General features: G+C 41.2%; 2 protein-coding genes across 3 annotated transcripts in view; one reads left to right on the plus strand and one right to left on the minus strand.

The window, feature by feature from the left end:
* Positions 1 to 2,619: 2,619 nt before the first annotated feature.
* Positions 2,620 to 7,787, plus strand: LOC137256106 (dermatopontin-like). Its single transcript, XM_067793804.1, has 5 exons — positions 2,620 to 2,769; positions 4,964 to 5,165; positions 6,083 to 6,214; positions 6,950 to 7,073; positions 7,690 to 7,787. The coding sequence occupies exons 1-5, from the start codon at positions 2,752 to 2,754 to the stop codon at positions 7,745 to 7,747; spliced, it is 534 nt and encodes a 177-aa protein (XP_067649905.1). The 5' UTR covers positions 2,620 to 2,751; the 3' UTR covers positions 7,748 to 7,787.
* A 4,560-nt stretch (positions 7,788 to 12,347) lies between these two features.
* LOC137256064 (uncharacterized) overlaps positions 12,348 to 19,961 on the minus strand; it is a 31,732-nt gene continuing 24,118 nt past the window's right edge. For both annotated transcript variants that reach the window (XM_067793748.1, XM_067793749.1), the window contains exon 2: positions 12,348 to 18,032. In XM_067793748.1, coding sequence (XP_067649849.1) covers positions 16,644 to 18,005 — 1,362 coding nt within the window. In that variant the 5' untranslated portion in view covers positions 18,006 to 18,032 and the 3' untranslated portion in view covers positions 12,348 to 16,643. The remainder of the gene's footprint in view (positions 18,033 to 19,961) is intronic.

The following is a 19,961-nucleotide window of genomic DNA, read 5'->3' on the forward strand; positions in this document are numbered from 1 at the left end:
ATTGCTATGTTGTACATGGTATCAATCACTTGCTTGTCTGGTTCAGACTCAATTACTGACACGCAGCCATGAGACTGGTAGGACAGGCAATTGATATGTGCGTGTCATATGACGATGTCAGGAGGTGGGGTGGCCTAGTGGTTAAAACCTCCTCTTCTCGCACCGAAAACAAGGGTTTGATTCCCCACATGGCTACAATGTGTGAAGCCCATTTTCTAGTGTCCCCCGATTTATGAAATAATATTGAAGGTGGCGCAAAACCATACTTGGTCATTCATGTGGCGTTGCCTTTTGTATTTGTAACGGAATTTGTCCCGATCAGCGTTTGTGTATAATTCACGTTATGAAGAAGGAGAGAATATTGCTTAAGGCAACATCAGCAATGTTGCAGTTATTCTCGACGACAATTAACTCAATGTTGTTGCTTAAAACTCCTCTACGCTGGCCATATTGACACTTTCCTTCAACCTTAACCCCGCCAGGCTATTATTTAGAATGGAATTTAATATAATTTATTTATAATGAACTCTCTCTTATTCGGACTTTAGCATTGTCAGTGACATCGATCTACCTGATTTACGTGTACCCGATTCACCTCAGGGGTACAATGAGTCAGCACATTTCTTATGTCCCCGTCGTGATATTGCTGGAATATTGCTGAAAGCGGCGTAAAACTCACTCACTCACACACTCACTCACTCATCAGTTGGTCTCTAACACCTGTCCGTGCACTACACACTCGTGCTGTAATAAAATATTTTGTGGATTTGTATTTGCTTGACTTATTTTTTTAATTTTCTGTCGTTTTATGTAATTGGTAAGTTGGAGAATTGTGTTGCCCTGGCTTGCGACACGCTTCGTAATCCGAACTCGGCAAGACGCTTGGACGAACAAATGTGGAAATTTATTCAGAACATGCCGAAGGAAGGAACATTTGACAAATTCAAAGACAAATATTGATTAAACAATATAAAAATTTCAGTTCACTTTCCAGCATTTCATTTGTATCTAAATGTTTACAGTAGGGAAAGTGGTAGCTGACAAACTGAAGGTGAGCCTTGCGACACACTCCCTCGCAGAATCCTTCCAGACAGTCTGCAAAACATCTCATAGTACTGAGACATCTTTAGCGAGAATCCTCAATGACAGCCTTGTCAATATGGGCCGCAAGAAGGTGACAGCGCTTGTGCACTTCGATCTATCCAGCACATTCGATACATTAGATCATACCATACTCCTGCATTGACTTAAATATCGCACTGATTATTAGGATCTGCCCTCAAGTGGATTTCCTCATATTTGCGAGGTCGCACATAATCTGTAAAAATTGGAGAATCACCAAAGTCACCATTGTTATGAATGATATGTTCGCCAGGGATCAGTTCTAGGCCCCTTTCTGTTCACAGTATACATTTTCCCCCAGTGGTGACATTATCAAGAAGCATTTCATCGGTTTCCACATATATTCAGATGATACGCCGCTCTACATTGTCTTTGGATCAGATGATGTTTTACTCAGTGTCAAGAAATTGAGCTCTGCATTTTGGAAGTAAAATCCCACTATCAGAGAGTGCCAGGAATCTTGGTGACATTATCGATTCCAACATGTCCATGGATGCACGCATCACCTCCTCCTGCGTCTACAACATCTGCAATATCAGCAAAACCCTCTGCTATCTCGATACTGACATCTGTAAGCCTCTGATGCACTGTCTTGTCACTTCTGAACTGGACTACTGTAATGCACTATATGCCAACCTCCCCACAAAATCAATCCAGAAACTATAAAGAATCCAAAATTCCACTCACAGACATATCACCCACACTCCTCGACATGACCATATTACACCAGTACTGCAGTCTCTACACTTGCTCCCTTTCTCCGCAAGAATTTCCTTTAAAACTCTCATTCTGACTCATGACTGTCCCTACAACGATAACTGTTCTTACTATCTGAAACAACTCGTCTCCATGACATCTTCAACCCACCTCACGTAACGCATCTCCAAACCAACTGTCTGATCGACCCTTCTCCTTTGCCAGCCCTCAACTGCGGAACTCTCTTCAGGAACACGTCATCGAAAGAAACTTTTAAATCTCATCTGTTCACTGCTGCCTTTATGTGAAAGCTATGTGAACTAATTCCTCCCCCAATATTGTCACTGCTCCACTGAGGATCTCTTCTGTGGATATAAAACGCTATATAAATACATTATTAATTTATTATAATATTATAATCATAATAATAAACTCCGCCATCTTTATTAGTAGTGTGATTATTTGCAGACAACCGTCCTGAAACTGAATATGTGCGTGTTTTTATTTTTTAACAATATTCCAGTATATATCATGGTGGGTGACCCAAGAAATGGCCTTCACATATCGTACTCATGTGGGGAATCGAATCCGAGCCTTTGGCTTGACGAGCGAACGCTTAACCCCACCCCAACGCCCCCCCATCCTAAAACTAGAATATTATACAGTGCGACTTTATACAACAAACAAATTGTTTCAGCGAATGCCAATACGTTGTGTAGACAGTATACGATCCCACAGAAAGAATGCAATTAATACGAAATAGATTCACCTACGAAAATGTAAATCCGACTTGGTGCATTTACTGATAAGATTTCCAACCTTCAAATGCCTGGAGCATACTCTCTGTCTTCCTCTCTTATCAGCTCGACATAATGAATCTAGGCGTTTAGGACCTCATTTATCTACACACAAGATAGCAGAAATATAAGCACCATGGACTTGTTGAGAACGGTAAGTAAATTTCTCTATGTCTGACATAACAGGTCTTTAGTACGATGACCTGTGAACGTCGGGCGTAGAGTTAGTCTCCAACAAAAAATGCTTGTCGTAATACGTTGTCGTAAGAGGATCGGATGGTCAGACTCACTGTCTTGGTTGACTCATGTCATCTTATCCCAGTTGCGTAGATTGATGCTCATGCGTTTGATCACTGGATTGTCTGGTCCAGACTCGATTATTTACAGATCGCTGCCATATTGCTGGAATATTGCTGAATACGGCGTAAAACAACAACCAAACCTATCACGGTGAATGTGACACGAAAAGCACTGAGACTAAGTTTACTTCGCCTGTACCCAGACTGTGGAAATGTTGGCTTAACAAATTAGTTTTAGGTAACGTCTGAAAACGTCGACTGATCGAGAATGTTTGCTCACAATTGCCTCTAATCACCCAGCAGTGAATAGACACCCGGTTAGATAAGTCATGATTATTCCTCATCTAACGTCTCACAGACAACTTGGTTTATTCGTGGTAATAATATCAATTCAAGTGTATTGAATCGCACGCCCGGTCACACACGTAAATGCACGTTAACATACTCCGTAAATCCAAGATGGCGGATCATGCTTATGACGCGGCGCACAACTTGAAGACGTTAGATGTCGCTGGCTTTAGGATGATTAAATAGATACTCCGCCCTCTGATCACATGTGTGTTTTGACCAGACACAATGAATTTATTAATTACTAACAGTGACACTACTGATCTCGCGTTTTTTTCGTGTGTGTCGGCACGGCTTCACGAACTGCTGGTAGTAACGAATGTCAAGTATTGCTGACATTGAAGTACAACTCAAGTACTCAGTTACAAGTACCTCTAACGTGACAGAAACAAGTGCAGAGTTCTTTTTTGATTTTTAAATTGCACATATGCTGTGGCCCATAAGCAGTGCGATAAGGCGGTGCATGTCGACGTCCCCGACAAGTGAGCGAGTTTAACGCCGCTTTTAAAAATATTCCCGCAATATCATGACAGGGGCACCAGAAATGCGTTCACACATTGTACTCGTGTGGGGAATCGAACTCGGTCTTCGGGTGACGAACGAACGCTTCAACTATTGGACTACCCCCACTGCCTCAGTATGTGAAATAGGAACAGCCAGGTGTGCGAGAAAGCATGGCGACGGCGAAGCACAGACTAACAATTTTTTAACTTTATCGGCACTTGTGCACGTGCTCCTCGCACACCTGGCTGTTTTTCTCGTTCCACTCCTGCCTCATAACAAATAGTGAACTGTGTCAATATTTTACTGATTTAGTATTTCTTAGTAAAGACAGCCAGACAACTGACCAGTCAGCCGTCTAACCCGCTCAGCCACCGCGACAGTGTAATCTCAAATATGACATATGTTACATTTCCTCACTTCATAAGTGGAATTGTGTAATTTTAAAGGTAGTTTGCTAAACAACTTTTTTATTTTTAGGACATAAATTCTTCTAAAAACCCACAGAGTTGGTACGATATTTTGACCAAAATCACCGTGTCATTGGGTATTATATGTTTATTAGATTAAAAGTTAGATTGCAATTCATCGGTCCGCTCTTGAGTCGATGTTAAAGGAGTTCTTGGCACTGTGCAATGTCGATCCACATGTTGCCATTCAATAAATAAGCAAAGGAAAAATAAAGAGAAATTATGTGATTGTAGGTAAGATGCCATTTATTGAAAAATAGGACCTGCGTCATAAACCTGACCCAAAGTCTAGTTTAATTTAGATCTGAATATCAATTGGAAGCAAATGTATACTTTGGACATCTAAATTGTTTACGGTCTCCTCTCAGTGATCATTATTTTCCACAGAAAATAACATATTTTTTCATACATTTCCCCCGTCACAAATTACATATCAAAATGTGTGAAATTGAATACTGAACATATTTCACCACGCATTTATTTATGTCTAATGCTTATAGCTTTAGCTGTAGCATAGTTTGTGTAGACAGATGGTTGGATTCAAGAAAATGTCGGCCATCTTTAAAAATGGCCACCAAAAACGCATTGAGCTAGGCATGTGTCGATCGGTGTCGATCACGTGATTTCATAAACTACATACCTTAAGCTATATGAAAATCACAGTGACTGTTTGCCCCTCAATTTGGTAGTCAAATCTAATCTGGCTCATGGACTATATTCCCTGCTCAAGGTTGTCCTCTGCGTTCTGGTCTGTCACGTGACGGCCTGGATCAACCAGTACGATCAGGAGTTCAACTTTACCTGCCCCCCTGATACATCCTTGATCCACGTGATCAGTAGCCATGACAACCACTTTGAGGACCGAGTGTGGGATTTTAAATGTGGAGCACCACCCCAAACCGGTGTCAATATGTCGGTGTGTGACTGGACAGGTAGGTCATTCGAACAGGTAATTCAATAAAGGCACGTTAAAAAGGTACGTCGACGTTGGCAGACGAGTAACTATTGGCAGTTACGTTACTGTAGATGGGTAACTTACCATAGACATTTATTACCTGTTTACAGTAACTTACCTGTCCATAGTGACTTACCTGGTAAGTTAATATAAACCGGTAAGTTCTTGTAGACAGGTAAGTTACTGTCGACGGATAAGGTACTATTGACAGGTAAGTTGCTACAGACGTGTAAGTTACTACAGACATATATTGTATGATCTACATGCAAACTAGTTTACGCACCTGGCTACTGTAGACAGATAACTTACAATAGTCAGGTAAATCATTCAAGACAGGTGAGATAAAATAGACCCGTGTGCCACTACAAATAGGTAAGCCATTAGACACAGATTATCTTGGGACTGGAGACCAAAATCAGCAAAATTACATGACCAGTTTAGGCGTTATATACCGAACGACATTATTCGAGAATGAAGTAACTGTTGTTTGTCGTAAGAGGCGACTAATGGGATTGGATTGTTCACCCAGCCAAAATAGGTGGCATAAGTCATATGACTGTTAACCCTCCAGCGCCTCATAAGCAGCTTGGGTTAACCGGGGTAGTAATACCCCTTATGTTGTATACACTCAGAGCCTGTCGCTGTGGCGTGGAGTACAGCGTTTCATAAGTAGCCATAGCATTAGATTCTGTGGTTTTGGAATTTCACTTTTTAAAATAACCTCTACAGAAAAGTGAAAATGACTTACAATGTCAATAAGTTACTTTGAATTTAAAAATAATGAATTTTCTCAACGATTCCCTATGATTAGGTAACCTTCACGGAGTAGATCGGCGGAATGTATATATTTAATAACCGTTATCTGTGTTTGCTAACATGCTCTTCATTTTACAGATTACGAAAATGAATTTGATCAGCCCCTGACCTTCCAATGTGCAAATGATGGCCTCATTGCGGGAATCAGTAGTATCCATGACAACCACTACGAAGACCGTCGGTTCAAGTTCTACTGCTGCGAGGTAGCAGGTAACTGTGGAGGTCGTCGCTATCATCGTTATCATCACCATAACCATCACCATGACATCATCCTCATCCTCATCACAATCAACATCACAGTCACAATCACACCACCACCACCACCATCACCACCACCACCACCATCATCATCATCATCATCATCACCATCATCATCATCATCATCATCATCATCATCATCATCATCATCATCACCATCATCATCATCATCATCATCATCACCACCACCACCACCACCACCACCATCATCATCATCATCATCATCATCATCACCACCATCATCATCATCACCACCACCACCATCATCATCATCATCCTCATCACAATCAACATCACAGTCACAATCACACCACCACCACCACCACCACCACCACCACCACCACCACCACCACCACCATCATCATCATCATCATCATCATCATCATCATCATCGTCGTCGTCGTCATTCTCCTCCTCCTCGTCGTTTTATGGTATTGATTAAAGTCCTGTCCATCAACATTATTACAATCATCATCACAATCATCGTCGTCATGATGATGATGATCATCATCATCATCGTCGTCGTCGTCGTCACTGTCGTTGTCATCATCATATTACCACATCCTCATCACATCATCATCACCGCCACCACTATCATCATCATCATCATCATCACCTCCATCGTCACCACCACCATCGTCGTCTTATCGTTATTAAACAACATTATTTTCAAATGCCCCATCACAGAGTACATAACTGGGTCCTGCTACTTCACGCCCTACGTCAACAACTTCGACGAACACATGGACTACGTTGTACCTTCCGGGCAGGTGATGCACGGTATAGACAGCTACCACGACAACGGTAAAGAGTGAGTTGTCATTGACTTATATTTCCAGGTAATCTTTGAACGTGCATAATCACACATTATATGCAACTGTATGTATGTGTGGTTCAGGGGAAGATGGCCATATTATTGGCGAGTCACTTCCTCGTCATGTGGATATTTTACAGGCGCTTCACTAGGCATGTGGTTTTAGAGACAGGACACCCTTCTTCACAAAACTGTGTGGCCTCACTGCGGTGTTGGGTCACATTTATTTGCCACAACATTACACACGCACGTACGCCCAGACACAGACACAGACACAGACACAGACACACAGACAGAGACACACAGAGACAGGCACACACTCACACACACACATACACAGACAATCTTTCAACAGAATCACATACAGTGCAACTTGTCAAAAATATGTACATAATGTTATTAAGAGTAAAGGTAAATGATAAAATTATCTTTTTCAATTTATTTAATACAAAACGTCCTTTGAAAATAATTTCAGTTTAAGAAGGAAATCACAATGCATAGATGATAAATGTAACAAGCACACAACTATTGTTTTACTAACTCTTTTTCAATGGTCTATTTACAAAACATACCCAATTAAATGTCACTCACATGTAATCATTTCTTTTTTCAGAGACCGACGTTTCAAATTCGAGATCTGTGACCTAGTTGGTTATGAAAAGGACACTTAGATGCAACAGTTGATTTACACAGCAATAAAACTTAAGTGTTCGGGTTTCTTTTTGCATGAAAGGCATTGTAATGGCCCAGAGGTGACAGATATTATTTGTTTTTAGAAATTCCGCTGGATGAAGTAATGCAATGCCTTTTTAACCCATGATCTAAACAACAGGCATTGTTTTGTTGCATACACCTGCAATTTGTTTTCAACTCAAGTATACATGAACCCATTGGAGTTAGAAGAAGAAGAAGAATCATCATCATCATCATCATCTCCATTTCTGTTACAAAGTCTGGTGTTGAATACACGCCAAGTTTTCAACTTCTCTTTACTTCTTATTTCGATGTTCCGGAGTTTATTCTTTTGGCTTCATCAAGTGACGACAGCGACGACGACGACGATGATGATGATGATGATGATGACGACGATGATGGTGATTTGAAGATTTAACGTGCCCTTTCCGCAATAATTCGCCTTTAGCACATTGGCCGGCAAGGACATTTAGTGTTTGAAAGAGGATGATTTGACCGAAAGACTAGACAACTTGAAGGGAACGTTAGGGCTGCATAATTACACTTGTATGACTCCTGAATTTTGAAATGCTGAGTCAGCACATAGCTTTAATACATACAGACAGAAGATGTTTACACACCGCAAGGTGGGACAATGTACACAGATAACATACTGACAAAGTCAAGAGGGCAATAGCGTCGTGTGTGAACTATGCATTCTGTCACAGTGGGATATCTCCAAGTCATCGTCATGACGTACTATTCACATGATGAAGGAGCAATACTTAGATCTGAAACCTCGCAAGAAAGACTAAAAGAAAGTTGCATGCATAAAACGTGTTATGTGTTCATGCAGGGCCAATTTGTGGTTTTGATCTGATCATCATCCTGTCATCATCTTGGTTCAAATACTCATATAATGCTTCTTCTGAAAGTAGCCTTTACAATGCATTTTCACCGTACAAATTCACGTACAAGTATTTCTGTACCATTGTAAGAGACACAAAAACAAATGAATTATTAGCTATACTGATTACCGAAAGAAACGCAAGTTTCGAAAAAAAATGAAATCTCATAAAAACAAGCGTTTCATTTGACAAAAACATGGTTGCGTTTCTTTTGTCGTTCAGTATATGTCAGTATTTGGCTCTTGAATAGCCACATTCTACCATTATGACGGCGGGTTGTAAACCATTGGGTGGGACCAGACAAGCTAGTGATTAATATCATGTGCAGAGATAACATCCTTAAAGGAAACTTTCATAATAATGTAATATTTTATACTTTTATATTATTTGTTATCAAGCATAAACTGCAATGGTGTTTTACATACAGAAGAGAGGAGGATAGCTAATGACTGAACAGATCAGTTTTTAATTTCGCTCGGAATATTTCAAAGGTTTCAGAGGATCTGATCTCCTGTTGGAAGCTGTTCCGAACAGTTGGTGACGCTACAGAAACAGCGTTGCTACTCACTTTAGTACTTCTAGAACGAACTTGTTGCTGAGATGAACGAAGATTGCGTGTTGGGAGATATGGAGTGAGGCGTTCTTTAAACTAAACTTTGACAGGATTTCAACCCTGTCAAGGACCGGACATATCGCATCGCATGAACAGCATGTGTTGCTTGGGATCTGCAATATAATTAAAATGAGATTCGGGTCACCTGGAATTCCCATTGTGTACCGTGTCTAGGCATGAAAGAGCATGGGGAGCATTTAAGGCGCTGTCTTGGTTACAGGACTGGAAGCGTGCATAGGGATATTTCGTTTTTAAGGACACGCTACTCTCAAAAGTGAGGAAGTGACTCCTTGTTTATACCATAATGCCAAAGTTCGCTCGTCACGCCGAAAACCCGGGTTCGATTCCCCACAATGTGTGAAGCCCGTTTCTGGTGTGCCACGCAGTGATATTGCTGGAATATTGCTAAACGAGGCGTAAAACTAAACTCACTCACTCATTGGGGTCATTGATAGTGGCGCTGCTCATGAACATTGAACATGGGTTCGATTCCCAGCATGGGTACAATGCGTGAAGCCCATTTCAAGCGTGATATTACAGGAATATTGCTAATAACGACATAAAACAATACTCGCTCACCTGACCACAAGTCAGGGTAGGAACAAGTATACTATTTGTCGTGTTTAGGTGTGACGCTGCCGGTATCGAACCCGACCCTCTGCTCTCTGGGCAGATGCCCTATCCATTTGGCCATGGAGGCGGTCACAAAACTACGGAGGCGGTATAATGCTTTTTAATTGACGTGACACGGACGGAACATGTTCAGTTTTCTTTCCCAACAAAGTATACTGTTATCTCTCGCTTTGGGGTTCCTCGGGAGAGTCGGCATTTTTAACACGCCAGTTGTCAAGCATCGAAAGCGGTCCTCTTTAGAAGAAAATTTTATTACTGCTCCAGTCGTAGCATACATGTATGCACAGACATTTTTTCCGCTTCATGAGACACATTAAAATGGGAATACAGTTTCACGTTGGGAGACGCGGAGGATTTAAAGTGACGCAACAATGCCCCATAAATTGTCCATAAATTCTCAATAAATCTCATAACATGGATTGGACTAACAGCAAAAATTATCAGAAGATAGAAACCAGGGCCCCAAAGCTGTTATAGCTCTACGCCTGTCTTAAGTCTATGCTACAGTACAGAGGTACGCCAGCGTTAGTGCTAAGACAGCTTTGTGAAACGGGGTCCAAGTTGTTTGCTGAGGGTGTTACAGATTGCAGTGGATACTGAAACAATATACGAAATCAAGGAACCAGTAGCAGATTGACACTTCGTCATAGCTGAAGTTAAAATATGATACTTGTTTAAGCCATGCCTACTGCAACCGTTGCTTTAATAGGATTAAACACAAGGGCATGTGGTCGGAGTCGGTATATCATGTAGTCGGATTAGCAGACCAGATTAGTAAGAACAGCCACACAGACGTGCATGTGCGTCTCTTATATACATGTAGGTGAACAAATCTGTAACATGACCTTAAACGACCCCATCCTTCCGTGAAGATCCGGGTTGGATTTGGTCTTCAGCAACAAATACTTAATGTAACAGGGATCGAGTTGTCAGGCTCGCTGACTTGGTTGACGCATGTCGCTGTATCCATTGCGCAGATCAATGCTCATTATGTCAGTCACTGGATTGCCAGGTCCCGATATAATTGTTTACACACTGCCAACAGATAGCGGAAAGCTGAAATGTGACGTTACTCAACAACCAACCAGCCGAAGAAAAACATTAAACCCCACTTTCCCTTTTCTAGAGCTCCACTCACAGGAAACATGACCCGTGAAGATACTGGTTAGAACTGGTCTTCAGTAACCCTTTCTTGTCATAGAAGGTGACTAACGGGATCGGGTGGTCAAACTCGTTGACGTGGTTGACACATGTCTCGTATCCCGATAGCGTAGACCGATGCTAGTGCTGTTGGTCACTGGATTGACAGGGCCAGACAGACTGTCGCTTTATAGCTGAAACAAAGAAATTATATTTTCGAATGCCCCTACTTCGTTTGGCCTGTTTGTACTACCAAGCAAAATAACACATGACCTAGTGCATTTACCAACAGCAAAAACAAAATAAACAAAAACATTAACCCTATTTCACCTCTATTTTTTAAGCTTCTGTTACATGAAACGGGGTAACGACAGTGCACTTTGCATGGAGACGTACTGTTATCTCTCTGGGGTAGTCTTAACTGAAGAGGATCCAGCAGCGCAGGTAGTGAAGATCGTGAAACTTGAACAAATATGAATTATAGATTTTAACTCGAGAGATCAGGGGCCACTTGCGCAAAGCCATCTCAGCTACGAGCTAATGTCTCACCTATGTTAAAAGTCAAAGACACGCATTACGTAGGTTTTTCCTCCGACACGTCGCTGAAAAGCCGCGACTGGAATACTATAAAGCGCCGTTACCCCGACAGTCTCACTTTTCTCTACGTGACACGGAGGAGGGGTAGTTAAGAGGTTAAACGTTTGCTCGTCACGACGAGGTCTCGGGTTTCATTCCCGACATGGGTACTATGTGTGAAGCCCATTTACTGGTGTTCCCCGCTGTCATATTGCTGGAATATTGCTGGAATATTGCTAAAAGTGGCGTAAAACTATTCACTCACTGTCAGTATGACAATATTTACTCAATTCTAAATTTAAGTGATTGTTTCATTTCACAAAGCCTATGGCACATTGATCGATATTTGGATCTGGGGTAAAAGGTCATCAACAAGAAAAGCATTCCTGAGTGTTGTGTAACCCACATTTCCTCTATCTGAATCCCATTAAATCACGCTTTCATGACTGATTGCAGCATACATCCCCGTCCAGTTCATAATGACACTTAAATAGCGAAAAGAATTTTACTAGTTCATTTCTGAGAGTTTCTGCACACAACAGAACTCACACGGTTATCGAAATTAGCGTTTATGGTTCAACATGACAAAACAGAAAATCATTTAAATGAAATTGTTTCTGTTTTAAAACAATGTAAACTTATTAAATCATATACTCTTTAAAATTAATGTAAATTCATTGACGATTCCGGAAACAACACACAGCCCGATACATCGTTTACAACGTCAGTTTTATATCAAACATATGTTACAAAATAACATGTCAGCACGGTCATTTCATTTTAAAAGCAACAACAACCAACAATCACAGACACAAGTGATGCAATATATCTGATGACACATGTAACACAATTAGACACAATTACACGAGAATAAAACGCAATTAGGAATCGTGTGATACCAGGCTTCAGAATGTCGCTAATTATGGTTATAAATGATGTAATTAACGTACAGCTACGATAATAGACTACGAGACACACATTCTTCATACGCCACATGCATATAATTATGCTTGCATAAACGTGACCAAGATATTTCGTACGGATGTTAGCCACATGTTTGTAACGTTCAGACAAAGGGAAATGACGGTAGAAAATGCTTTATATATTTTGTTTGAAACGTATGGAAATGTATTAGTGCCACAGTGTTAAAACGCTTTTAACATTTAAGTAGAAGATACTTTACGTCTATGTTGAAGATACTAAGGCTAGATAAAAAAGTGATAAGTTTCTTGGACATCAGTGATCACTGTTATTTGTGCGCGTAACAATTTTTATTGCCATTTGAAAAAATGATTTGACTTGGCCCCGTCCCGATCATCCATTTGTCCACTGCAAGAATGAGTGTCTGTAAGAATGAGTGTGAATCTACAACCCATTAACACGTGCTAAACCTCCCAAGCTGTATTGATGAGAGAAAAAATGTGTACCTCCCTCGTCACTTTTTTTTCTATCAAAAATTAAAAATAAAGTACTACCGCCCTCTTCACTTTTGAAAAAAAATGTGCCCGAGAAACGTTTAATCTTTTATGCAGCCTTATATCTACGTCAGTGACACTAGCATCTACATAGACGACACTTGTACCCACATAGGAGATACTTAAAGTTTACTTCTGTGTACAAGATACTTATGTCTACGTCAATGATACTTCCATCGACATAGACGACACTTGTACCCACATAGGAGATACTTAAAGTTTACCTCTGTGTACAAAATACTTATATCTACGTCAGTGACACTAGCATCTACATAGACGACACTTGTACCCACATAGAAGATACTTAAAGTTTACTTCTGTGTACAAGATACTTATATCTACGTCAATGATACTTCCATCTACATAGACGACACTTGTACCCACATAGAAGATACTTAAAGTTTACTTCTGTGTACAAGATACTTATATCTACGTCAGTGACACTAGCATCTACATAGACGACACTTGTACCCACATAGAAGATACTTAAAGTTTACTTCTGTGTACAAGATACTTATATCTACGTCAATGATATTTCCATCTACATAGACGACACTTGTACCCACATAGGAGATACTTAAAGTTTACTTCTGTGTACAAGATACTTATATCTACGTCAATGATGCTAGCCTAAAAAAATAAGTATCATCTACATAGACGACACTTGTACCCACATAGAAGATACTTAAAGTTTACTTCTGTGTACAAGATACTTATATCTACGTCAATGATGCTAGCCTAAAAAAATAAGTATCATCTACATAGACGACACTTGTATAGATACTTAATTTTATACTAGATGCTACTTCCATGTAAATACATATATGAGAACATATGAGACCCTAAAACGTTTCCATAAAGTGAGTTAGTTTGACTTGACGCCACGTTAAATTCCAGTTTTATTACGTGGTCTGCTTAACGTGGGAGTGAAACCCGAAGTAATGCAGTAATGAACCTCACCCGCGTCGTATGGTGTGAAAGACCTAGAAACAAGGCCAGGGCGAACGGTGATTCGAAAAAACAGTCACAGGTCTCTGGCGTTTCAAAGGGACGTAATTCTGTATAGCGAATAACAGTTCCAAATTACAACTGGGCCTCCTAGGCTCATTGTAGTTCATTGTAGTTAAATGACGAGACCCAGCATAAATATAAGGATGTAGTCTACAATAATAAATAGTGTTGCATAAGAAAGAGATGGAACGGTAATGGTCTGGGTCCTAGATTAGTCTTAAATTAAGGTTAATGTATGGCACTTACGGTTGTCTTCAAGCTAAGAGAGCTTCGAAAATCTGAGCCCTGGTTTATTCATGATCAACATAGAGGCTTAGTTTCATTATAAACATTATGGAAGGGCATTAATGAAAGAATTATGAGGGTTCACGGGTGTTGATTAACCATTGTGGATCCGTTATGGAACGACTGGCACCGATGACTAGTTGGGGTGGTGGATGTGACTATGGTTTAAGCAAACCCCGTCACACATAAAGTGACGGACAACTAGACCTTGTCAGAATGCTGACTTTGGAACATGTACGTTTATGTGAACTATATATATCATGTCATCAAAAAGAGATGCAGGCTCATATGTGACCGTTTCAATCTCACCCATGTGTCTACTGATATCAAATATATCAACACAAGTTGATATAGTAACAAATATCCGAGGCTTGCCGAGGATGTTTTTACCTTTATCAACGAATGTTGATATAATTGATATCAGTAGACACGAGGGTGAGATTCTGTTTATCATCCAAAATCAGTCTTCATTAGTTTTAAATGAGAAATGTACAAATATCTGTACACAGCACCGGCATTAGATTTGCAGTGCAACGATGTCATAGCATTCTGATGTCATCAAATTCAAGACTCCATAGCATGGTCAGGGCATTGTGCAAAAGCTACTGTGATATCGTTGGATCTCGCACAAGCGATATCTTCCGTGGAACACAGTTTTGGATGATAACGACGTGTCTCCTTTGTTGAATTTGTACATGAAAAGACCAAGCGTAATTGCACACTGCTTTGTGATTTACCGAGAGAGTGTCACACCAAATATGATTATGTTACAAATTAACTGTCTGAGCTTTCGCATGACGAGAGACCGGCCTGCTAACAACACATTATTTTCGCACACACTACTTCCGGTCAGCGTCAGTTTTGAGGCAGCTTGACGAGGCGTTTGAAGATAGATTGATCAGTTGCGTGCGCTTTCAGCAACATGCTAGCAATATCACGACTGAGACACCAGAAATGAACTTCACGTTGTATCCAAGCTGAAGATAGAACCAACGCTTTCGGCGTGACCAACACTTTGACTACAGTGATTACAATCCATCTTGAAAGTCAACACTTCACTGGAATTACAACTCTGAATCTTTCCACCGACAGAATGCCATCTGTCATTTATTTCCGTGCGCCTGGGGGCATAGTAGTTAAAGCGTTTTCTCGTCAAACAGAGGTCGAATCCATCTTGATATTCCTTCATAATACATGGAACCTATTTAATGGTGTCTGGGGCTGTGATGTATATCTCGCGTTGTTTCCTAATGAATAATCCACTAAACTAAACCAAGAAGCTCCAAATGTGACTTCTAAAGTCACCTTTGCATGAATGATATATCCCAGTAAAATAACGAAAGCCTTTAGTATATCCTAAACAGACAAGGCAAGTGATTGATATTATAAGCATGCAACAGAGACCAATGGACAACCAAGTATCTGAACGTGACCGCCCGATAGATTTGGGAATACCATTCAATGTGGGGACTAGATTCTTCTAAGACATCTTCACCTTCCGACATATTTTCTAAACGTCTCCATACACTGTTCCATAATTTGCATGACAACTACGTGCATCACATCGCAATCCTACTGACACAAACAACAAGCGACACATGGACATGGATTGAAGGGACACTCAACATCATTTAGCTGACTAGGCAAATCAAGTCAAGCTCCCTCGCTGTCAAGTGGTAGATGATGTATTATGTCGATTCCAATATCTAAGGATCATTTATGATATCTAATGGGTTTGGACAAGAAACCGGAAGCATGTGGGACATTTCTGATAGCGCTGTCCATTGTTCTTGGTCTTCATCTTTAACGTCTGTCGCTAGGTTTATTCCGCTACCTACTTTGAGTGGCAAAGCGGATCAATTGGTTAGATTCAAGATGAATAACTTGGTAAAGGTGATCTGTAGATATTCCAAAATTTAATCCTTCTTCAAATTCTAATTGTTATAACGCTTAACATTTCATGATGCCTGTTCCTGATGTTTTACAAACGCAGTTATGATTAGAAAGACTTTGTCAAGCGAGAGTTCATCTCGGTAGTTAAATGAAGTGGCACAGTTCGAGGTGGTTTGATTCTGTAACATTTTCATGATGATGCTTTTGATTTTTTAACATGGATCAGGGTGGGCGTCCGCTTTGTCCAAGATGTTCAAGCTGCCGACAGATGTTGGGATATTGTCTAAAGGACAAAGACGTGCTTTGAGCGTTTGGAATCACTGCATGAAGAATAGATCCGCAATTTTACAATTAATTGCCATCAATCCAACTTGATCAAACCAGGGATCTCAAACCTCTCCCCTAATTTGAGAAGACCATACTTCTTGAGAATTGTGTCTGCTTCTATCCTACTTTCCTGTGGGATGGCCCGACGGGTGTCCGTATTCATTAAACCATACACAGCACTCCGCTGCGAATCTACCTTGAACGCCTCCAGCGCCAACGACAATGCTTCCTTGCGAATGTCAAGACGGTCAAACAGAATGGCGCAGCTTCTCCTGGGATCTTTCATGATATCTTCATAAAGGACGGGCATGATGTGGAAACCCTTCTCCCTGTTTTCAACTACCCTGGCTACAGCAGCTGCCCACGCCGCGGTGAAGATACCGACGGTAGACATCTTGGATGGTTTGAGAGAATCTATCTGCTTCTCATTGAGTCTAACGTAGTAATTATACATCATTGACCTAAAACAGGGAAATATGGTAGATAAAATGTCATTGTCCATTACAAATCTCATCGCCTTAGCTGCCGGATCTGTTTGTAACAAGTTAAGGGATGATAAGAGTGTCTTGAGACTGTTCCTATACATGAAGAGTTGTCTTATCTTGGGGAACAGCATGACGATGTCTTCGACCTGGCGTGTTGCGCATGATCGGGTTTTCACACAAATCATCCCCGCCCTGTCGTCTGGTTTGCAGAGCAGACGAACTGCGCTCGCTAGCAGCTGTCCATATTCTCCCTTCTTCAAAATGTCGTATTTCCACAGGAACCCAAGTTTCGTAATGGCGTCTGGTTCCGATATGACCATCATCCCTGGAACCCGGGAGAAGACCTGAGCCAGAAGGGACGACCCGCAGTGATCCGTACTGGACAGCCAGACGACCCTCGTTCTGGGGTCCCCAACATCAGAAGCGATTTTATGGAAGGAAGCTAAAGGCATCGTTATCATCTTTGTTGCATGCTCGAATTGTGCCTCGTACAACGTCCTTGAATTTTTGTCTCGGTAGATGTTTACACCTTCCGGAGTTTCCACAAACACTGCTTCATCTTTTGTCATGCAGTACAGAGAAACGAAAGGCTTGAGAACATAATTCGGGTGCTTGAACCCTTTATGCAATGCGATAAAGTTATTAGGGTCCGCAATGGTTGTAGGTAAGAACTTCCGCTTCCAGAATATCTCCTGCACATGCGCGCTTTGTTTGAACTGCAGTCCTCGTTTGGCGTCACGGCGGATTCGCTCCACGCCCGTGACAGCCCACGTGAATTTCTGGAACGTGACAATGATAGAGCGCGTGAATCTGTACAAGAGGAATGACATGACATGGATGACGTAATCCCGGAACTTGTACATCGCCCGGCTGATGGCCTCCAAGTGGTTGTTCTCGTCCTTCCCGTCCATCTTGTGACGTCACAAGCAGCTCGAGATCTGGAAAACAAAGGACGATTGTTAAGACAATGACAACGGCTATATATCAAGGTGCTTGATAGATTATGTGGGCTGAAGAGACATTGTTGGTTGAAGGATATTTTTCTTTCTAACTCGTCTGAGAAGAGCATGACAATGACATTGTGAAAAGACGCTTTGCACATTTACACAGGCGCCTCAAACCTGTCATAGCAGGTTCGAATCCTAAATTTTCTCTGACTATGAGTCTTGGTTTAGCGTAGTAGCATAGGCACTTCAAACCTGTGATCGCAGGTTCGAATCCTAGATTTTTCTCTATGTGTCTAGGTTCAGCGTAGTAGCATAGGCACTTCGAACCTGCATGTGATAGCAGGCTTAAATCCTGTATTTGCTGGCTATTAATCTAGGTTTGTCGGCACCACACCCACTGTGTCCTCGTTAAAACTGGTGAAAGCCTATGACATGCATCACGGCGGGCCTCTGTGGCATTAATGTTCCGATTATCGTAAAACACGCACCGAAAAAGCTGGATATGAAATACATTACAATATCATAAACAGCTGTATCATCGGAATGTCCCTATTCGCAGGGCCAGGGGTCTTCACAATTCAGTGACGACAAAGAACTCCACTACCGAACACCAAAATGGCTGTACAATGGGTGCTGCATAAATATCTGTCACTCGCGTATTTTTATATAACTCAGCTTTGGGCTGGTGCAAATATTTATGTGTCAAGTGAACTATTCTGACCCATTCCCTTGGGAAATGTTGAAATAGGTATCGTCACGATGTGATTATCGTTTTTCAGGTGTCGGTGAGTCTGGGTCGGAAACATTGCGACTACTCGCCACGGGATCTACGAGGGGTGTCCCAAAAGAGGTCGGCCTCACTTGGACAATTTTGAAAATGCAACTGTTTTATTTTTCTGCACAGTATCTGTATTGTATCTGTGAAGCTCAAGCAAATTGATTTTGCCATGTTCCAGCGTCACGATCCCCGTTTTGTTTGGCAGTTTAGCTTTCACTTTTAACGCACCCACTCGTCTGTGATGCCGAATGTCCGTGTTCGATTCCCACATGGGTAAAATGTGTGAAACATGTCACAATGCTGGACAAAAGGTGAGAATAAATAGCGCCATGAGTCATTCATTCCCTACATTTACCATAACGCCCACTTGATGACCACCATCATAAGGTACCCTGCCTTATCCCCGTGTCACCTAACACTTGTCCATACACACTAGCAAACGAAGGCATAATGAGACACTGGTATAATTCCGAGAATACAAGGGTCAGGCAACGCCCAAATCTGAGCACCGCAAGGGGTGAACTTCATCCAAATCCGACATCCGTGTCATAATGAAGGAAAAGGTGGATAACAATCTATGTGGGGTGTTTGAGATTTCGGTCAGGTGCTCGTCAACGACTTGTATGTACTTAAGATTATCTCGTGTAGACTCAACAGAACAGGCTCAACCTGCCTCTACACCGCCATTCCACGCTTGAGTATTTGTCATCAGATCATGCCGGGTGGAGTTTATGTCGGGTTCAAATAGTGAGTGAGTGATCCTTCCTTCGACATTAGTTGTGTAATTTCAGTATATAAAAATGCCTAGTGGACGTAAGCTTAACACAGTATACATTGTACTGATGAAACGTGCCCTACCATATTACTTTCATTTGTAAGCACCCAGCGAGCCTCCGTGTCAGTAAAAATCACATGGTTACGAGGACAAACAGACGTGCCTTTTGTTCAATGATTGAATTTTACTTTGAAATACTCCCAATTTGAAATTTTGCTTGTGAACTACATTTTAATAAATCATTAGCACAGATCCATGAAAAGCCAACAGAAAACTCCTTGTGATTTAAGCTTTCAACTCTGTTCGCATAAAACATAACTGTAGTAAAGTGCGTTGTCTCTTGATGGGTTCCCGGTCATCGTGCAAT

Source organism: Haliotis asinina, chromosome 11, assembly GCF_037392515.1.
Source record: "Haliotis asinina isolate JCU_RB_2024 chromosome 11, JCU_Hal_asi_v2, whole genome shotgun sequence".
Taxonomy (NCBI): Eukaryota; Metazoa; Mollusca; class Gastropoda; order Lepetellida; family Haliotidae; genus Haliotis; species Haliotis asinina.